The sequence below is a fragment of the Oryzias melastigma genome, linkage group LG14 (assembly GCF_002922805.2).
Source record: "Oryzias melastigma strain HK-1 linkage group LG14, ASM292280v2, whole genome shotgun sequence".
NCBI lineage: Eukaryota > Metazoa > Chordata > Actinopteri > Beloniformes > Adrianichthyidae > Oryzias > Oryzias melastigma.
In genome coordinates, this window is record NC_050525.1 from 26,389,691 (window position 1) to 26,411,998 (window position 22,308).

General features: G+C 37.8%; 1 protein-coding gene across 6 annotated transcripts in view; it reads right to left on the minus strand.

Annotated features, from left to right (window-relative positions):
* The window catches only part of gria4b (glutamate receptor, ionotropic, AMPA 4b), a 166,448-nt gene that overhangs the window by 18,173 nt on the left and 125,967 nt on the right, over window positions 1-22,308 (minus strand). For all 6 annotated transcript variants that reach the window (XR_004949060.1, XR_002918622.2, XR_002918621.2 and 3 more), the window contains exons 10-12: window positions 20,444-20,650; window positions 15,354-15,727; window positions 737-935 (exon numbers count right to left, since the gene is read on the minus strand). Coding sequence is in view for 3 of the 6 variants with exons in the window: in XM_024266175.2 (XP_024121943.1) it covers window positions 737-935; window positions 15,354-15,727; window positions 20,444-20,650 (780 nt within the window). In the remaining 3 variants the exon portion in view is untranslated. The remainder of the gene's footprint in view (window positions 1-736; window positions 936-15,353; window positions 15,728-20,443; window positions 20,651-22,308) is intronic.

The following is a 22,308-nucleotide window of genomic DNA, read 5'->3' on the forward strand; positions in this document are numbered from 1 at the left end:
AAAGGGTTAACCTTGAAATAAGCCATAAACACCATTTTAGGTGTATTAATAAAGAAAAGTTTAAGGTACATTTATTTACTTATAAACTTTTTCACCAAAAATTATCCTTTTTTAAGTGGAGAAACGTATGTGTTTTTAATTCGAACACTCTAGACCTGATGTGTTTTTTTATTATTTAGATTGAATTGTGTAAAAGTAAAGTTGGAAGTATGTTATGATGAAAAACTTCACTTTTTAAATGTGATTTGATCTTTTACTGCACTGCAAGTTTAAGCCAAAATATCTTAAAAATGAAGCTTTTCACAGCAATTTTAGGTTAAAAATATTTGCGATTAAAATCGATTAATTAATTGTACATAAGAATTAATCGCATGATAGCATTAACACGCACAAAACTAAAGTTCCAATCCTAGCTCCACACATTTCCTTCATTTTATGTTTGTCTTAATGTTGTTTCTTTTAGTCTTTTTGCAGTTTTAATTTATGTTTATCTGTTATTTATTTAAAGCGTTTTGTATTCAACAGCATGTTGATGAAAGATGATTCATAAATAAACCACTGTGTTGTTCTGATGGAAGGAGATTAATTTTCTTCTCCAATAAACACAAATCTGTGAAAGCTACATGTTAAAAAAAAACCTTCAAGACGACACTCACCAGCAGAGAAACCGGCCACAGCCTGAAAGAAAACCCTCATAAACTGAGGCTAAAGCTTCACAGAAACTTCTCCAACTCACCCTGAAGAACTCTTTGGTGGAGCCCGAGTCCAAAGTGCCGTAAGCGATGTCGGTCTGCTTGGCGAGATCCTCGGCGCTCTCGATGGGGGAAACCATCCTCTCCACCGTGAGGAAAGCAGCCAAGTTGGCCGTGTAGGACGAGATGATGATGAGGGTGAAGAACCACCACACTCCTCCCACGATTCGCCCCGATAGCGATCTTGTGGGGCGGTCGGGAAGTGGAGGAGAAATAAAAAAAAAATCACAAGGAAAGGAGGGATGGAGAGGAGGAGTGTGGGATAAAAGAGGAAGTCAGGAAGCTGTCAAGAGCAATGAGGGATGAGACGGTCAGTACCGCCCACAAACCACCAGGTGGCGCTCTGACGCCGCCCACGGCTGCTTTTAACTCTGGTTAGAGACTACCTCATCAAATAAAGCCTCAGCTTTGAGAGGAAAAGCTGCATACCATCTTTTTTGTGCATTCTATATGCTCTCCTGGAGGAGCAGAAGGAGCCGCCGGCGCTCCTCCTTTCCCGCTCAGGGGAGACGGATAGCTCGCTGCTTTGGAGCAGCAGAAGGTCGTGAGGAGAATCCTAAACTATGAATGCTGCATTGAGGAGAACAAACAAGACGACACCTCCCTCCAAGCTCCACCCACTTTTGATGAAGCATCTGCAGCTGTTTGTGTTCATCCTCCAAAACTTAAACTCATCTGAAAATCATCAAACTCATCTGAACGCAGAGCTTCCTGCGTCTGCGCAGGCGCCTGCAGCCGCTGAGCCGTCCCCCACTGAAGCGTCACACTCGGGGAAGTTGGCCCATGAAATGGACTTATTGATGTATCGGCTCTGGATTTGAATACAAATGACTCTCCGCCGTTAAACAGTAAAGCGGCGATGAAAGGGGCGGAGCTTCTCTGCTTTTGTTTCCTCTGCCTTCCTGTCGCCACCGCCGCTCGTATAGAATCAGCAGCACGTTTTCAGGATGGCTGCGTGTGAGCCGGATGATACCCCTGACTTTGATCCACAGCGACACGCCGCTGAGTCTTGACGGGTCTGCAGTAAACACCGGCAGTGGGGGAGGGGGGTATTTTTGTTAATGTAGGTCGTTTCAGGCCTTTTCTCTCTGTGGTTTTAAAGGTGACCCTAAAAAAATGAAGTTTGTATCTAAAATCCTCATCTTTAGCTGCAGGACGGATCATTTTAATCCGTTTCTACATAACTTCTCGTTGGTTTTAATCACATTTCTACCATAGTCTTATATTGACTGTTGGACTTAAAGGGTAACCAAACAGAGAAGTTGGAGACTGACTCCACCCACGGCTGAAATGTGACAATCCAATCAGAGGGGTGGGGCTGGGGGGCAGGACTGTTATCATTACTGGAGCTGCAGATCATGACGTGGAACTTGGATAGTTTGACCATCACAAAATTCACCTGTAATACCCCGTTTCATCCTTTAGGGGGCAGCACACAGACGTTTTTGACTATATATTTTTTAAGAACTAAACAACTTTATTTTAATTTGTCAAAAAATTTGGCAATGACCAACAGACAAAAAAAAAGTTGATTTAGGGTTTGGATTCCCTTTAACTGGAGTGGACTGGCCTCCAATCAGTGGGGATAGGCTCCAGCAACCCTTTGAAAGACGGATGGAGACAAAACTTGTCCTTCCACGTTCACATCGGTCTTACCAACGTGTGTTCAAGTGGCCACTTCAAATGAAAAGTAAACGCACGTTTCAGGTTTCCCTGTTCAAAACTCGCGTTGAAAGTTTGTTTTCAGGCACTACGACTAAAAAAACGGTCAAACTTTGACCAATCAGGAACTCAGATTTGGCAGTGACGAATGGATGGTGTCCTTTTTAATTCACGGAATTGCCGACCGTTTGAAAATTGACCACGTAGGAGAAATTAATAATTGGGCCTGTAAATATGACAAGAAGTCTTTGATTTATCGGAATAGAGCTGAGAAAGAGTCACCAGATTTGCACCGCTTTGATATTTAACGCTAAGCCTCCTCCAACTACATGCACTAGAACCAGGCAGTGACATACCGGTGTGAACCCCATATGCTAATAGTGCCTTCAATAACCTTCATTTAGCCTATTCTGAACATGCTTGGTGACGTAACATCATAGTTGACATTTTTGCAGAAGATTCTGAGCTCCAGCAGCAGCTGAACTAACTTGATTTGTAGAAAATGTACATTGAATGGATCTTGGATGGTTTGATATTTCCACACAGCTTCATCTCACTCAGTTACTTGTCAAAAAAACTTCCTCTATGAGATTAACTTTACAGAAAAACAAGTGTTGGTCCTTAGAGTTTCTGAATCCACCCAAAAGCTTTTTCTATTCGTTGTTGAAGGATTTACCCAGTATGCTTCAACCTTTTTGAGTAAAGTACACTTTGTCCTTGACACAATAACATCATAAATAAAAAGGTAAGAAAAACAAAACTGAGTTGTATTAACAACATACAGCCATTCATAAATAATAATCAAACACAGAGAACATTTGTATTTTTACGATCTTTAGTATTTCTACCTTCTCGCTGTGAAACCTGGACTTGTTTGCATGAACACGGAGCAGAAATTCTTGACGCAGTAAATGTTTCTGACCTTGGAGAACCCACAAGGTCAAATGTGGTCACTGCTGTTTTATGTATTTAATAATTACTTTTCTTTTTTTATTTTGGTTGCAGTTAATTGAACAAAACTACGGAGTATTAGGGCCACAAAAAAAAAAAACTCTCCAAAATAAAGCTTCACAAAACGCTTCATGGCTTTCATCTTTAAGCATTGCACCAAAAGACAGACAGCTTTGGTTTATTTTCTCCAGAATTTATGATTTTTCTCTTGTGAATTACTGATGTTTCTCATAAATGTATGACTTTTCTCTTGTAAAATTATGACTTTTTGGGGGGAATATGACTTTCTTAGTAACTTAATGTTTTTCTTGTAAATTTGACATTTTTCTCATAAATGTATGACTTTTCTCTGAGAAATTTGACTTTTTTCTTGTATACTTTTCCTTTTCTTGGTAATTTATGACTTTCTTCTTATAACGTTGTGACTTACATGTATGCCCTTTATTGTAAATTTATTATTTATTTCGTCCAAATTTACATATTTTAAAGTTGTAGATTTAAGACTTTAAAGTCCTGAATTTACACCTTTAAAACACAGAAATCTACAAGAAAAAAATCATCAATATAACACGAGACTTTATTCTCATAATTTAACAGTTAAATTTTTTTTTTCTTAAATGTATGACTTAAAGTCGTAATTCAATTTTTTTTGCTTGTAAAATGGCTCAAATACGTACAAAACAAACAAAAAACAAGTCCAATTAATTTTGATATCCATGATAAAATAGTTATCTGGGGTTCAGACCAATTAGGTGAAATAGAATATTTCCCATGATGCACCAGATGATCTCCAACGCCTCGGCATGCTAGAGGACTGTGGACACTGGTTAAAAAATACTGGGTTAACCAGTCGGCGGCAGACGGACCCTGAGAAGTTTCTGCTCTTGCAAAAGTAAAAGTTAAACTTCTGACTAAACTCGTGATTGTGGAAACTTCATTTAAACACTTAATTTTCCAAGTGTGTGTTATTGTTACAGTTTATTCTCCACATTTTTTTATCTCTACTCTTGAAGTTTAGACGGTGCTTTTATTCTTGGTGATCAGAAACCTTCATGTTTATCATAACTGTGCAGTAAAGTTGCTGGTTCTTCTATTGAACACAGAAAGCTCGAATTTTTCTGAGTTTAGACTGTCGGTAAACTAGAAGATTTCCTGATGAACTCTATTGTTTAGGAGGAAAACGTCTATTTTGAACTCCGTTTCACTTTAAGCTTTTTGTCACAGTAAATATTTAAAGCCGTTTTTATAGTTTCTGCTCGTTGGTTTTGTGAAATAGGAAATGTAAGTGTTTCATAAAAACTTGTGAAGCTCCAGAAGTTTTTGCTGCAGGTTAGTTTAATTGAACTGGTGCAGGTAGGGTTCGCTGTTTAATCAACAGTAGCTTTATTAAAAATAACCTTCATTAAGTCCTCGCTTCATGTTTGGAACGTTAAAAAAAGCCGTTCGGCAGCCACCAAAAAGGTCGTTTGGGATTGCAAATCTTCAGATCTTCAAAGAGCTCTTAGAACAGTCAGCATATGAAATACAGTGTTTATTATGATCCGGTCATGCAGGACGGAAAATGGGTTTTTCCATCTAAAGCCCCCAAAATGGGGCGTCTTTGGACAAAAAAAAAAAAACAGACACAAGGGGCTCAGATCAAAATGTAAAGATAATAAGCAGCATGAAAGCAAAGCAAATCTGACATCAGGATTAAATGTAATGTGCTTTTCCGCGCTGACCGCTCCGTGAATGATCTGAGACCAGGAGGGAAGCTTTGAAGTGTTTGGAGACGTGGAAAAGAAGTTTGGATGATTTGGTTTTTGCAGAAAGAGGAGATGAAACGGAGGCGGTGATGACACCGTCCTTCAGCAGAGCCTGAATAAATGAGGAGCTGCTCTCCGGGTGATACCTGGGGCCAGACCGAGCCGTCTGACTTATTTATGACAGGAAAACTGTCACTCCCGGTCTGCGGCGCCGTTTCATGTCCGCTGCTCCTCTGCAGCCACCAGTAAAGGTGTCATTGAAATTCAAACCCCGTCGCTCTTTCGGGGTAAATCACCTTTTTGTCGACGCTTTAAGAGCGTCTTTTTCTGCAGAATAATCACAAAAACCCACAACATCCCCGTCTTTCTCTGGTTGCAGTAAAGTTAAAAATAAACAGCAACTTCCCGCAGATTTCTCTTTTTCCAGTTAGCAGCCTCTTGAGAAAGTGGAGATTATTCCACTTCAGCCCAGAAAGCTGCAAACAGTTTCAGAGAAAAAATAGGATTTGCTTTACAGAAGAGAAGTCACGTGGAACCACTGAAGTGATTAGATAAGAGGAAGCCTCCAGCCTTTAACATCTCATTATAGCAAAACAGAAAACGGGGATCCAGGTTTAATAAACACTTCTAAAAAACAAACAAACAGTCGTTTCTGAAGGATTTAGGAATGTCAGAATTCCCCTTAAAATGATCTAGTCATCATTATCTTCTCAGGTTTCATTTGAGATGCATTAAATCTTGTTTTTCAATGAAGCCTTAGTCACATAATCAGGTTTTTGGTTGACCGGGTCTGAAGAGAGGAGGTGCAGGTTTAAGCATTAAAAAAAGAACATTTTAAATTTGAGTTTTGTCTTCTGTGTTTTAATTTTGGGTTAATGTAAAAATTAAATAAGTGACCTGATTGGACATTAAAGTAGTTTTAAAAAATGTGTCAACTAAAAGTCACAATTGAAAAAAAAACTATGACTGACGAGTCTAGTTTCTTAGTGGGCGGAGTCATCCATTTTATTTTTTTTTATTTGTTCCAAATTTTGTGCATTTTTTTTAGAATATTTAATGTGTATTATTTGTACATATTATGAAAGGGGAAAAGAAAGAAAAAATGCAAATATTCTTTACAATTTACACCATTTTAATGACATCGTGTAGTGGGCGGAGTCATGAATTTAATTTTAGGAAAAGTAGGTTAAAGTGCGCCACATTGAGTCGACTTATTTTGATATTTTGAGAGTTAAATTTGTGCATTTAAGAAAAAAAGCTTAGAAAAATGCAAAAATTATTTACATGTTACACTTATTTGTTGACAGTGTAGAGGACAAAGTTGTACTTTTTTTGTTTTAGGTGTTTTTTAAATTTTGTAGCTTACATTCTGTATTTAGAAAGTTAAATGTATGCATGTTTTAAAAGAGAAAACGATTACAAATAAAAAAAAAATTCAGTGGTATGCAGTTGGTGGAGTTATGAAAGTGATCCTAGGGAAGGGGAGTTGGTGTGTCGCGCCTGGTAAACTGATTTTGATATTTAGACTTAAGAAAAATGCAAACATTAACAATTTACTGCAGTTTTAGTTCATTAGGGCCAAGCAATGTTTCTGCAGTTGGTAAAGTTGGTTTGATATTCAAAGAATCAAATTTGTGTATACTTTAAACAAGAAAAATGCAAAAATTATTTACGATTTACACCAGTTTAGTGACATTGTGTAGTGGGTGGAATCATACTTTTTTTTCAAGAAACTCTGCAGTTAAAGTGTCCTAAATTGTGTACAATGTGTATTCAGAAAGTCAAATTTATGCATATTTAAAAGGAAAAAAAAAGAAAGAAAAACAAACTATAGTCATTTTGTGTCATTTAGTGGGTGGAGTTATAAACGTAATCCTATGAAAATGGGAGTTAAGTGTGGCACATTTGGTAAACCTAATGTGATATATACATCATACATTTGTGCATGTTGTCAGTTTAGTGCCAGTATGGTGGGCGGAGTCACATTTTCTTTAGGAAACCTAGGATTAAGGGGTGTGCTAAATGTGTTTACTGTCCAGTGAGTCAAATTTTTGCACATTTTAAAAGAAAAAGTACAAAATTAAAAAATGTAAGGCAGTTTGGTGACATTTAGTGGGCGGAGTTGTAAACGTAACCTTTGGAAAACGATGCCACATTATTTTGATAGCCAGAGAGTCAAATTTCTGCATGTTTTGACAGAATAAACAAAGAAAAAATATGGGCGGAGTCATACATTTTATATCAGCAAACTAGGGTGTCAAACTCAATCGCACGAGGGACCACAATCCAAAACCCACTTTGGGTCACGGGCCGAACAGGATAAACATTTATTGAACTCTCTAAAACGAAAACTTTAAAAACATAACTTTTTAACATAATTATGAATAGTAAAAAGGTGATACAAAGATGTTAATTTAATTTTGTGAAAACAAAAAAATATTTTATAGCAGTTACGTAGTGGGCGGAGTCATGAATTTAAACCTTGGACATATGGGGCTGATATGAGCCACATTTAGTTCATGTTTTATGATATTCAGGGAATCAAATTTGGGCATTTTATGAAAGAAAAAAAAACAACAAAAAAAGCAACATTATTTACAATTTTTGAGATATTGAGTAGTGGGCGGAGTCAAACATTTTAGCTTAAGACACTATGGGGTTAAGGTGTCACATTTAGTAAACCTTTTGTTGATTTTTTTTTAGAGATTCAAGTTTGGGCATTTAAAAAAAATACTTTTACAATGTACCCATTGAGTCACATTGTGTTGTGGGCGGAGTCACTGCTTTCTATTAATGTAAGAATTTACAGGGGCTGAAATATTTCCTCAATTCTGTACATTTAGGGAATCAAATGTTTGTTTATGCAAAAAAAAAATCAATATTTAATCCTGAGATTTTCCAGGTTTCCACGAACATCTCATCTAAAAAATCTATGAACAATTTATAGGATTTAAAAGAAGCAGAATGAAGCCCGTGAGGCAAAGTTTGACCACCAGCTGTTTGTTTTGGACGATTATCACACAAATATCAAAGAAGTGATTGTTTTATTTGCGCTGTGTGAAGAACCGACCAGAACTTCTGAGCAGGACTAATGTGACAAATCAAATCCACCGCTGACATGAGCAGAAGAAGTGCAGCTGCATAACAAAGGAGCTAATTGGCCCGCCGTTAATAGAACAGTCGAACCGCAGCAGATAGCCCACTTCAAAGTCATTTTCCTGTTTTTTATTTCAGCCCAAATTCAAATAGAAAGTTCCGCCTCATCAGGAAATCAGCCGTCGGCGTGCGAACAGTCTGAACTCATCAGCTCCAATCAAGCCCGTCCCCGTCAGCGACGGCGTGACTCAGCCCGGAGACAAAGCTAATCCATCTGGCACAGAAGAGCCAACACCTGGATCAGACGTGACGCATCCCACCTGCGCGGAGCGGCAGGCAGCTGCTGGGACGTCTGCAGCGCCGTGTCAGCCTGAGAGGAGCGGCAGCAGATCCAGGCCACAGGGAATCAAAGGGAAAAAAAACACGCCTCACTTTTTCCATCTGAGATTTCCACGGAGGCATTACCGCTGGAGACCAGGATATTAATCACTGAATTAATTATTACGCGCTGCTCAGAGGGAGCTGAGGGGGTTTAACCCTTATTAAAAGACAGAAGGAGAAAGGAGAGGGAAGAGCTCGGCTTTCCTTTTGAAGAGCAATTATTCAAGTGTGAAAAAATCTCTCTCTGTAGGAGAACATTCAACAGGCAGAAGACACAATACTGATCACCTGAACCATTCAGTAGCTTATATTCATATTCATTCATGGTTGGATTCTGGTTCAAACTTTGAAGAACATTTGCATTTAGGTTTAGTTGAGGTGAACAATAAGTTTAGTCTGACCAGACTCAAGTGAACTCGCATACTGATGGAAAAAAAAGCAAAAATGTTTTTGTGGCACAACAGCAAGAAACTGACTACGACAGAGAGACCATAAAGAATAAATACATTTATGAGAATAAAGTCACAAAACTATGAGTGGATGAGTTTATATTTTTACTATAATAAAGTCATAATTTCACAAAATACAAGTTAAGAAATTAGGAGATTAAAGTATTTTATATATGAGGCAAAAGTCTGGCTGCTAAGAAAAATCCAAACACCAAAAAAGAACCAATATTGTGTTTTGGTACGACAGACGTACAGCATTGATTATAAATCATTGTTCTTTTAGTGCGTTAACATTAGGCCGAGTGCTGGGCAATATGGAAAAAATGTATATCACGATATAAAATATTTTATATCACGATATAAGACAATAAAGTATTTTAAATTATATTTTAAACACTGGAGTTAAAGCTCCTGTGTTGAAGCTAATTTGTTTTTCCAGAACTTTTGTTATTGAACGGAACTTCAGTCTCAGTTTTTGAACTGAAAAAGCTCTCGCTAGTTTTACTTTTGTAAACAGGAAGCTTCACCGACTTAAAGATGTGTTTACTTCTGGTGACATTAGCGCTGCTCTTTCAGCTTTGTTTTAGTTCATAAACTTAAAATCCAACATTATTCTGCATTTCAGAGCAATAGATGGAACGATCCTATAAATCAGCGATTTTGGACGTTGTGAATATTTAAACTCGAATTTTCGGGAGCAGATTGCGAGAATATTAGGACTCGAATACTCGTTACAGCCCCAGTTAACATTGTTTCATTAGAATGGGACCTAAAATTGACCCTTGGGGAACCCCACAACTTCTTTTATGGATTCTTGAAGAGCATGTATCCATACTTACATAAAAGTGTCGATCTGTGAGGTAAGAATAAAACCACTTAAGAACATTTCCAGAGAGACCCACATGACTCCTAAGTCAATCTAATAAAATCTGGTGATCTACCGTATCAAAAAGCAGCACTAAGATCCAGCAGCACCAGAACAGAAAGTTTCTGGGACTCTAAATGAATTCTAAGATCATTAACGATCTTTAAAAGAGCGGTCTCTGTGCTGTGGTTTGTACATATCACGCCCACACCTGTGCATATTCGTTCGCTAAGGAGTCGGTACTCGCACCTTCCTCAGGCCTAAAGTGTGACGTAAAGACACCATTCGACCACATCTCCCGTACCTCACGCCTCACACATTAGCATTACGAATACTTCCTGACACACTTACCACACACACAACAGTGTTCTTCCAGTTCGTACTTACACTTTACTCGAGATACAACCGTTTCTGTCTACGACCCTCAGTGGGCCCGGACAATCCTAAATCCTTTAGCGCTCTTCAACGGGTGGAATAGAAATAAACTGTTCTAGGTGGGGAATTCTCTTGAGGTTAGCAGTGACGGGAAGGTTAGAAATGGAAACTTTATTCTGATGCCGACATTCTTGTTCAGCTTTAAAGCTCTTATCTGCAGAACACAGGCAGCGATGGTTCAGGGTGATCTGCACATGTGGGATCAAAGCAGCTGCTCTTCCTCGTATAAGTGCTCTTCATCACAGACCCGCTTCCCTCTTCTTTACAGTTTGCTTACGTGAAGCCGGGCTACAATTTGGAAGGCTCTTTACTGAACGTCAGGATCCTCCACCGAGTTTCTCGGCTCTCCTCTGGCGCTGGGGGTGGGGGGGCTGAAAGATACAGGCTGGTTTGGACGTCCTTTCATCTTCCATTATCTTAAAACTTCTATTACAGTAGAAGATCCATAAGAGCTTAAACAGATAACAGACCGAAAATAACTATAGAAGCCAATCTAGCAGTAGCTTAAAATAACCTGCAGCCAGAGGTTTAAGCTCGACAAAGCCATTCAGAGACGGGATTTAGAGAGGAGAAGAAGAAGCCACAGAGAAGCACAGGCTTATGAGCAGAGGACAGAATGGAGACCTGATCTCTGCCAGGCAGAAACGCTGCAGACTTTAACACGTTCTCCACCATTCCAACATTTACTGGACTCCAATAAACTGATTCCAGCTCCAAGACAGCAGAATCAATGTCTTCTTATTTTGGAAAAAGGAGGAGAAGTCACATAGATGCAATGAAACTGAAACAAACAACTCACAAACAACAGGAAAACAACACATCCTTACAGAGACAAAACCACATAAACTTGAGCTGAAATACAAACACTGTAATGGAGGATGTAGCTCACTGGGTGTAACTTTTGTAGATAAATCACCAACCACCACCGAAGCTTTGCCAAAGTTAAGATATTTGAACTCTGGAAACACCCAAGCTAAAAGTAGTCAATTTAAATATACTAGTATACTTGAATAGACTCACCATGTGCAACTAAGCTGCAAAGGTGTTTTCAAAATTTTAAAACCTCTAAAATGGCAGATCTGCATCGTGCAGTCAAGTTTGAACTAGCATTATGTCTGAAGACACGCCCCCAGATCGGGTTGACGGAAAAGACCTGGAGTGAGAGCCGATCATGAAATCTTTGCCAAACCGCTGGATCAGAAAAGGGAAGAATGCAAACCCTAGAGGTCACGGCCGAGGTGAAGCTTTTATTGGTGAGGAATCTCTCTAACAACATTACAGAGGAAATTCTGGAAAAGTCCTTCATTGCATTTGGAAAAGTGGAGCGATTGAAGAAACTCAAAGAGAGCATTTATTTAGAGAAGAGAGAAGTCGCTCTGAAAATCTTTTATTCTGTACGCAAAGTTAGGCAGAGAGTATACTAAAAGTTTACTTCTGAGATACTATCTACTGTTTGTATTGTAAACTTAAAATATTCCAATTTAGTCTAAATAAGTATTCAGTTAGTATACTTTCTATACTACAAGTACGTTGTCTATAGTATACTTGCTATAGTTACACTAAAGTATACTTGTATACTAAAGTTTACTTGTAACATTGTAAACATTGTTCTGCCTCTCCTGGAGGGCGTTCCAGTTTGGCCAATAGATGGCGCTATAGCATTACACCTTATTACAGAAGAAGAAGAAAGTATGAGCAAAAGATTGTGTTTTAGACCACAAATGGCTACTTTAAAAAATATTTCCTTAAGAGTTTGGAAAATTCATGAGATATTCATTTAGTCACAAATGTTTGTTTAGGTCAACCGAGCGTTAGCATTAGCCGTCCGATGGGAAATCCTAATAAACGTTAGCATCAAGCTAGCAGACCTTTGCTTTATGTGCTAAATCGATTTATATTTTTATGAATTGATTATTGATCTGTTAAGCTTAAATTGATTCAAATCGATTAATCGATTTTATCAACCCATTTTTTGTGTATTATTTTTGTATCAGAGTTGGACCTCTGTATTTTTTGAGAATCTTTGTGTGTCTGTCTCTGATCGTTTACAGGTGTGAAGCTGAAAAAGGTGTGGCTCCCATTGTGCATAACAACTGCGCCCTGACACTCAACGGATCTTAAACGTTAAAACCGGATACCCCAAAACCGTGTTTGGTGCAAATGCTGCCTAAGAAGACCAGAACTTGTGTAAAATATGAGCTAAGTCGGATTTAGAGAGAAGATTGTTTCCTTTAAGTTTTGTCTTTTTGAGACCCCAGTGAGATACATCAGGAACAGACAGACAAGACAGTTAAAAACCTTAAATGAACTCTTACTCAGTATACTTCATATTCCTTCCTTCTACTTTTTGATGAAAATCATGCAGATCGATAAGCAAACAACAACTTATTTCTAAGAACTTAGAATAAAATTATGGAAAAGTCAGTAAATAACAAAAAAAAAAAAACGTAATTTTTTGGAAGTGTTTGACATTTTTGGGAAATGTCATCATCTAACTTTAAGGTATTGATGAAACAAATGGATTAAATAAGACAGAAATCAGTCGTATCAAACTGATTATTGTATCGTAGGTTAAATCCAAGCTGAGCTTCTTTCACTGAACTGAGACAAAGTCTGTGGTCAGTTTATGTTCATCCAAAAGGCAAATAACTGTAAGCATGAGTCAGAAATACTTGTATTAAATCATGAAACTAAAGTGTTTTGATCACAGAGTCTGCATCTACCATGTCTGTTTAATTAGAGGAGTATGTTTCTAGTTGGCAAGAAAGGAACATTTTGGTGATAGGAAGCATCAGAGTACACCAAACTCCATCCAGAACTCTCCATCCAGAACTCTCCATCCAGAACTCTCCATCCAGAACTCTTCCTGTTTCTGTTTGGAGGTTTTAACTTCCAAGCCTGAATCCCTGGAGTTTGGTGTTTTCCAATCAGCGGCCTCCTCGTTAACAGCATCTCTGAGCTAATTGCTTCCCCTCCACTCGTTCAGGGCCTCTGCTCTGAAGTTGGTAACTTCAGCCTGAGAGGATTCGAGGCTGGCAGGAAGCAGCATTTGTTGAAGGTCAAGAAAACGTCTTTTCAGTTAAATATGTTGCTAATAAAGGAAAATGAAGGAATCTGATGTGTTCATATGTCTCTGGTTTTGATGCTTGTGATTACTGTCATGTAAAGTTCCTGTTTTCTACTGATCTATAGAGAAAAAAAAACTTTTAGAAACTCCAGTAAGAAACTTAAAAAAAGAAAGATTCAATGTATTAAATATTTCCCAAAAAGGTTTAACTATTAACTTATGTATAAATACTTTACGGTCACAAATCCAAAATGCCACGGCGCTGACCTAAATGCAAGATTTTCAGCAAACATGGCAGCTGGCCACGGAGGTTTTAAGGACAATTTTATGGCGACTGGACGATTTTTTTTAACGTCGGTCTGTGGCTATCCAGGAACTTTTGGAGGTGGCGCGGTGGCAGTCCTGTAGCAGGAGGGCAGCAGCTAAAAAACTGACCGATTATAGTAGTGTAGTGCTGGGTGACATGGAAAAAATTATGTATCACGATATATATCACAATAAGGTACATTTTTAGCTTTTCTCTAAAAAAAAACATACTTTTCTCTGACTTTATTTTTTCAAGTATTGTGTAACTGAATAGTTACAAATGAGAAGCGTTTTTCTAAAGTGCACAACAGTTTCCAGTTTCTTAGTAGGAAAAGACATTTTTGCACAAAAGCTCAGCATTAAAAATAAACTAATAAAAACGACAGAAGAGAAACGGACACTTTTCTATCACCCACACGATATGTATCATCATTTTGCCCATAGAAGGGTCTCCAAAGTCCCCAAAATTTTCTGATTTCAGACCGCCACCCTCCCTGGCAGCAGAAGATTGTAATATGTGCTCAAAATCGGAGTTGTGAATGACCAGTGGTGCAGACTTACTGAAGCTGAAAGCGGCCTACCCTACTTTTTCGTGATCTTGTCATAACGAGATAATATTTTGCTTTCTCGAGAAAACAAAAACATTATCTCAAGATAATATTCTCGAGAAAAGAAACTTTATTTTATTGAGATAACGAGATAGTCAATAAGGAAGAATGAAGCGTCCCCCTTCTTTCTTTCCTGCATGGAGATGCCGAGACTTGACCTGTTTTAAGTCTCTTTATTTTGTGGTTAACAACATAAACAGCAGAAGAACACTCCTCAGAAGTTGCCCCTCAAACTCCTTCATTCATGCATCAGCCCCCCTCCCTTTATTTCTCTAAAACCTTCAAACGAACAGGTTGATCGACAGAATTCAGATCCGACGAGCATCTGCACATGGTGCGTTCACTGAGCTCTGGACATTAGCGGACCCAAACATCCACTCTGGTCAACTCAGTCTGCTACTATGGTTTTGTCATTTTTATACAGTCCGCAGCAAAACAAAGCAACTTTTTAGAGAAAATATTGACACTATATAATCAGTCGATTTTATAAGGATCAGTGCTGTTGTTCTTCTGCTGTTTTTGTTGTAAACCACAAAATAAAGAGACTTAAAGAGTCTCGGCATCTCCATGCGGGAAAGGGAGAGAGGCGCGCTTCATTCTTTGTTATTGATTATCTTGTAACGAGAAAACAATGAAAAAAGTAGTCTCGCCGTCACGCTATGGCAGTTGTATTTGTGATCGTGGCATCAATAATAATCCAAACTCTTAACTCATGCATCTAACGATGTGATAAATGTCTGTATCCTTAAAGTCTTATTTAAATGTAAAACTGTCTGATTTGATGCAGAATGAACCTTCAGAACCATGCAGAAGCCCCCCCCCCCTCCTTCAGTTTTCATTTAAGTCAATCAAACACGTCTAAAGTAATGATGACGGCAATAATTGGAGTGACAGCTGAGAGCTCACTGAGCACGAGTCAAAGCGTGATTGAGGAGGACGTGGTGGCATATTGGGATGACTGGTGTTTGGGTCCTGCAGGGTTCTGAAGGGGGTGGGGGGTCATGTATGCTACCGAGGCCGTCTGAGTCCGTCTTACCTGGGAGAGATGTCGCAGCCCTGCTGCATGAAGGCGCCCAGGGAGAACCAGAGAGAGTTGAAGATGCCAAACTCATTGGGGGGCTGGTCACTTGGCGGACCGTCGGTGCCCTCTTCGGGCTCCTCGGTGTGCCATTCGTACGGGCTGAAGCGGCTGACCAGGAAGAGCACCACGCTCACGCCGATATAGGCGAACACGATGCACATCCAGATCTCGTAGGCCAGTGGGTCCAGGAAGGAGAAGACGCCGGGTTTGGACTTCTGAGGCTTTTTGATCATGATGGAGATCCCCAGCGACATGAAGGGTTTCGAGAAATCGATCACCTCCTCCCGGACCAACGTGATAGTCAAAGGGGCCACAGCGATTTCCGCTTTCTGAGGGACAAAAACAAAAGAAAAAAAAAAAAACTGTAAAAAGTCCAAAACAGATTCACTCTATTCTGATTGGCTCATCAAAGCGACATAGGAAACTGCTTGTGGATTTTTTTTCTTTGAATGAAACTTTTCCTTCATCATCTGGACAAAAATAACGATAAGAAGTGAACTTTCAAGATTCAAGTGCTAACAATTGATTTATTATTTATTGAGCTCAGTTTCTAACAGTTAAATTCGGTACTTTTTGTTGAGTTCGTATTTTGACAAATTCTTTAGCTTTTTCTGTTCCCACCTGCAGATTTCTGCACTTTGAAATCTTGTATTTAAACATATATAAAAGGTTTATGAAAATTTGTAACAGTGCACCTCTATGTATTATTGTATTATATTAATTTGATTTATTTATTATGAAGGTTTTGTAAATTTTGTGTCTGAATTTACCTATTGAGCTTCGGCCTGTCGGTGAAATTGTATAAATAAATACATTTCTTCAGTAAGTGACCACAGTATAAACGGAATAATGACCTTCAAGAAATTAATGGAAGCAACAGAGGACGATTCTCTTCCACGTCTAGTTAGTAAGGGATAAAGCTCGCAAGTTCCAGAGAAATAAATATTCAATTGAATTTTAGCTCTTTAGTATTGTAGTTTCTTTCGGTTTAGATTGTTTTTTCACCAAAAAAAGACTATTTGATACATGATGCAGCACGTTGTCACAGTAGTATGAGCACAACTTCAACTGCAGCGGAAAAGGAAACAAACATTTACTGTTCATCACAGTTAGTGCAGCCACAAACGATTATTGTAATAGTTGACTAATCACCGATTATTTTTTCCATTTAGTCCATGCAAAAACTGGATGTAAAGCACAAATCTTAACTATCAGTAGCTTAAAACCAGCTACAAACTAGATATATGGCATTATCTGTAATAATGCTAGTGTGAATGCTGAAATCTGAATTTGGCCTCTGAAGATGCTAGTGTTGATAGCTGGAGATGCTGAAATTAATAGCTGAAAACGCTGAAGCTGATAACCAGCTAAAGTATTAGCTAAATACCAAATTAGCCAAAAAAATCCTAAATTAGTTGAAATAGTTGGCATGCAGATGAAATATTAGCTGAACTCCTAAATAGCCTAGAAAGCAAAAAAGCTTAAATTAGAGAAAACAGCTAGCATGTGGCTGAAATATTAGCTAAACTCCAAAATAGCCTAAAAAACAAAAAAAGGTTACATTTGCCAAAATAGCTAGCATGTTTCAGAAACTCCCAAATAGCCTAAAAACCTTAAAATGCCAAAATAATCCATAAAGCTAGCAGAATGCCAACATAACTTTCAACTTTACTGCATTCCGACTCCATATAATAATAAAGTAACGACTTATCAGCTATCAAATTAGTCAGATAATCGTGTCAGCCCTATTTACAATAGGTCAGGGTTCTGCAACCTGCAGCTCCGGAGCCACTTGTGACTTTTACCTCTCCATAGTGGCTCTACGGCAACGTTTATAAATGTATGACTGATGTGCATCTCGAAGATAAATTATCTAAAAATGTTTGCATTCCTGATGATTTGAAGAGGTCTTTGCAGTTTGCTTCCTCCGGAGTACATAGATTTTTTAAATACTAAGCAAAAATTTGTTTAAAAAGTCTGATCTTTAAAGCACATATTATCTTATGCTGATCAGAGCTGCACTGTAATGATCCGGTCTGGCACAAGGAGTCTTTTATTTTGAAAGGAAGTCATACGAGCTTCTGTCAAATGCAAAAAATAATTTCACATTTAAAAAAAAAAATTGCTATTTTGTTTTTATATTTCATGCTAGAAAAAAAACTTATTTCATATTTATTATTTAAAAAAAGCAAAATTGCGGGTCTGACTAAGTTTTGATCAGTAGAAAACTTTTACTGTTGAAGGTTCCTGACCCCTGAAATAGGTAGAAAGCAAACGTTTGTTTTAAAGAAGCCAGCGCAGTGATTTAGAACAAATGTGTGACCGGAACTACATTTTTAAAAGTGCATTATCACTGTGGATTATCACTTTTTAATCCACACCCAGCAGCCAATCAGTATTCAACCAGACCACGGTATAATTTCTGATAAGAGACCCCTCTTTGGGAATTACTCATCCCTTTCTACATTAAAGTTTAGTTGCTCTAAAGAAGAAAGATCGTGAGGTAACATGACCTGAACGTGTGCTTAAAAACTTCATTTGGTTCAGTCAAAACTGATATGTTGGCTTTTTCATGAGCTTACAGTTCAGAGGTGCACAGAAACACAGACGTGGGGAGAAATTTGTAAAAGCTTTTGTAACATGACCATAAAAAACTTTTACATTATTTTGGTCCAACGTAATTTAAAAAAATTCAAACGAAGCTGATTTATTCCAGTAACAAGTTGATCTGGATCGATTTAGGGAACTTATATCAGTGTTTAAATGTCTTGCATCTGGTGATTTCTCAGATCTTTTAGTCAAATATGAACCCTCAGAGACTAAGATCCTCCAGCACTAATAAACAAAACTTAGAGCGTCATCTTTTCAGGATTATGGATTAATCAACCACCTGAGGGCTGAAGAGTGCAGATATTATAAGAAAAACGCTTTTAACTCATTTTATTTTTTACAAATATTAATGATAAATATATACATATACAGGATATTATTATAAATTCATTTTAATATTCCATATTAAGGGAGGTGATCTCTATTTTTTAAATGAGCTTTTATAATTTATTTTGGCACACAGCGTCTTGTGTTGTAAATAAAGATTGATTGGAAAAAATGTTTCCCTAAAACCTGATGAAGACCTGAAGATGCTTCATGATGTCCTGACTACCATTAAGTCTTTTCTTCTTTTCCAGGAACTAGATTGCACATCTCAGAGAGATTTAAGGCGGACGGATCAACAAAAGGCGGTGAAAAATAACTTCTTTAATGCAAAAGGGCTTAGCTGGAACTCCAGGAGAATAACTCAGGAGGATAAAATAATTCGTCAATGGCTTTCAGCAGACGAAAGCAAAAAATAGTGCATGACCAACCCGTCCTGCTGCAGCTGCTGCAGAAAATCCACAAAACAGATTATTCCTGCTGCCTTTTGTGACCTTGTCTGGCGGGCTTAGGAGCAAAGGGTTTACAACCAGCGACTTTAAAGTTTCATTACAGCCGTCTGACACTGACGGAGAGAGGAAAACAGGAGCAGGGGAAGGAGGAATAAAAGAGATTTAAGTTTTTCCATTCTCAGCAAAATTTGCTAAGATGACAGCCTGGGGGAGTTTAAGAGCTAAAATACCCGGCGTGTTGAGAAGAGGCCGGGCTCTTCCGGAATAACTGAGGAGAAATTAATGGTTTCTCCCAGCAAAGACCCAGATGGTGAAATGCTGATAGTCTCACTGTCCTCAGATGTTCCCACAGTTGCATAAGTTGCATTTTTACCAGAATTTTCTGTTTGTTCTTTCTCTTTGAAGTCATGGAAATGAGGGAAACATTTCGACAAAAGAAGCCCTCCACAAAAGAAAAAGGCGCACAAAAGCACCTTTATGGTCCGGAAAGGAAAAGACAGATTGTCCAAAATGACATAAATTCTGAACAAAACACAACATTCACTCTCACAGTTGGGCCTTAAGGGGCTTGTAGTGCCATAATTTACCCCATTATGTTTCCATTCACAGAAAAGTATCTTGAAAAAGGTTTTCAAGCTTCTTAAAGACTACTTCTACGTCTGGCTGCTTTTGACCCGCCTGGTTCCACCAAAACGGAGAGAAAAAGATTTAATGGAAAAGATTTAATGTGTTCTTTTTGATTCTTAAAACCACAAATTCAGTTTTTTTATTGCCTTATCTGAGCTGGTGTTTAATACCAGAAAGATGGAGGAGACATAAATGACTGATGGATGCTCAGCTCCTCCACCTTTAAACCTTAGTCAACCCCCGTACAGAACCGGCACCGATCCGTGGGTCACTTGGGCCGCAGACAGATTTCTAACCCAATAATCTGTTTTCTCTTTAGAAACCAGCCTTTTTGGTTCTACAACTTTGAGATCATCATCCATCTGAGCATCTCTGGACACCAACAGACAGCAGCAGTTTCTCTCAATGTGACCCGACTTCATCTGCAGGCCAAAAACTATCAAACAAATTCCACAAAATCACCAAAAAAGAAGAATTCAAGCTTCTTGGTTTGTCTATGTTCTTAAGCCCCCCTAAAAATGTCCAGCTAGCGTGCTGCTGAAATATTAGCTAAACTCAAAATCCTGAAAAAAACAGAAAAAAAATCCGGAATTCTCCAAAACAGCTAACATGCAGTTGAAATATTAACTAAACTTAAAATTAGTCTAAAGAAACTGGAACAATCCTAAATTAACCAAAACAGCTAGCATGTAGCTCAAATATTAGCTAAACTCCAAATTAGCCTAAAAAAGCTTAATAAATGCCAAAATAGTCCGTAAAACTAGCAGAATGACACTATAACTTTTAACTTTGCTAAACTCTGACTCCATATAATATAAAGTAACGACTAATCAACTATTAAATTAGTCGTCGACTATTTTAATAGTTGATTAGTCGACTAATTGTGGCAGCCCTATTCTAGACCAATCAGATCAAGAAGTCCTGTTTACAGATCACGGTTCCCTCAGACTGTAACTTAACCACATAAATTAATGACGATTTGTTGTTTTTGATTCCCTTTTCTCCCAGTGAACATATTAAAGGTGAACTCACCCCGTACACCAGCTCCCCGACCATGCCGTTCCAGATCTTCGTCTCTGGGTCCCTGGCTCCGTACTTTCCATCCGGCACGATTGAGATCTTGTACTTGATTCCGATGTGTTTGGCGATCTCGGAGGCCAAATCCACGCAGTAACCCTCGTACTGGTCGTTGCCCTCGTACATCTCCCAGTTCTTCTTGAGCATCACGTAGGGACCCTCCTGCACGGCGGATCGGAACCAGCCAACCAAACAGACACACAGACATGAGGGCTGAAACCACCGTTCAACACAAACTGCAGCTTGTTGCTTTCAAACGGTTCTATATTTCTATTTTCAAACAATGCGGATGATTTTATTTTAGGTGGTAATTCTATAAACTACCGAGTTGGATCTCAGTTTATTTAAACCTGTAGCACCAAAGGGGTTTTCTCCTTCACTAATAATGTTAAAATGATGATACATCTATTTTTGAGGTAGCAGTAATTAACAGTGGACAAAAAAAAAGAAACATAAAAAAATTTGAGAAAAATAAATATAAACCATAAAAAATAAACATGTTATATGAATAGAAATAAAAATACAAAAATATTTAAAAAAAATGAATATAAAAAAAATAAACATGAAAATTTGAGAAAAATAAATAAAAAAATAAAAAAATTAAAGAAAAATACATTTAAATTAAAAAGCATTCAAAAATTTAAGGAAAATAAATATGAATAAATAAATAAAAATTCAAATATTTAGTGACAATTTTGGAAAAATAAAAAAAAGAAAAAAAAAAGACTCCAGGTTTTACAGTTTTTACATTTTTAAAAAATGTAGAAGGTACAAAAAAGATTGATATATTCCAGATATTGATTTTATATTGAAGTGATTGTACATTGAATGAAAAAACATTCATATTTTAGTTATCGGTCTGAGGTTCCCAGTCCATGCGGATCAACACCAGAAATACAGTCCTCTCCTTTCTATTGCTCTGCAAATTATGTGATGGTTTTCTCATAGTTTCCTCAAATACTTTTTTTTTTTACATTTTAGTCATATTTCATGTCAAATTTAACACAAGCATAATTTATTTTCATTTATTTGTGCTTAGACCAATCAGTCAATTATTATGTATATAGTTTAAAAGCAGGAGCGATCAAAGTGATGGACAGAAAATAAAATATGAATAAAATCATGGTGTAGTATTACAATAGTTTCCCCACATTTTTATATAGATTTGTTTTGCTCATGTAGCTAATATTACACATAGTACAATAGTACAACATAATCAGCCAAAAAAAAAAAAGTATTCACATTAAACGTTTGAGAGTAGATATGCAGTTACAATATCTGCCTGTAGGGGGCTAAAACACCCTGAAAAAGAAAAAAATTTCAGTTATTTGGTCATAGTTGTGTTCCACTTCCCTTGTCATTTCAACTCAAAACATTTATTAACTCGTTTTCATTATTTTAGCAACTTCAGATTCACATTGTGGGTTTTTACATCCGTCTGTGGCTCATGAACTCAAATGAACTTTTATGGCAGAATTTATGAAATTTATCAGATAATATAAACTCTAATCAACACAAACAAGCTCGGCTGAAAAAAAAAGCATTTTTAAAAGAATATTTTATTGGTTTTGTGGTTTTATGTAGCCCTGCGACAGACTGGGGACCTGTCCAGGGTGAACCCCGCCTTCGCCCATCAGCAGCCGGGTTAGGCTCCGTCACCCCCGCGACCCCGAATGGGACGAAGCGGTCAGGAAGATGGATGGATGGATGGTTTTATGCGTTATTCAATATTTAGGCTAAAACCAAGGTTTAGTTTCGAGTTCCCATTAAATTCATGTCCTCTCAAAGCCTCAAAAGTCCTCAAAACGTTCTGATGAAGA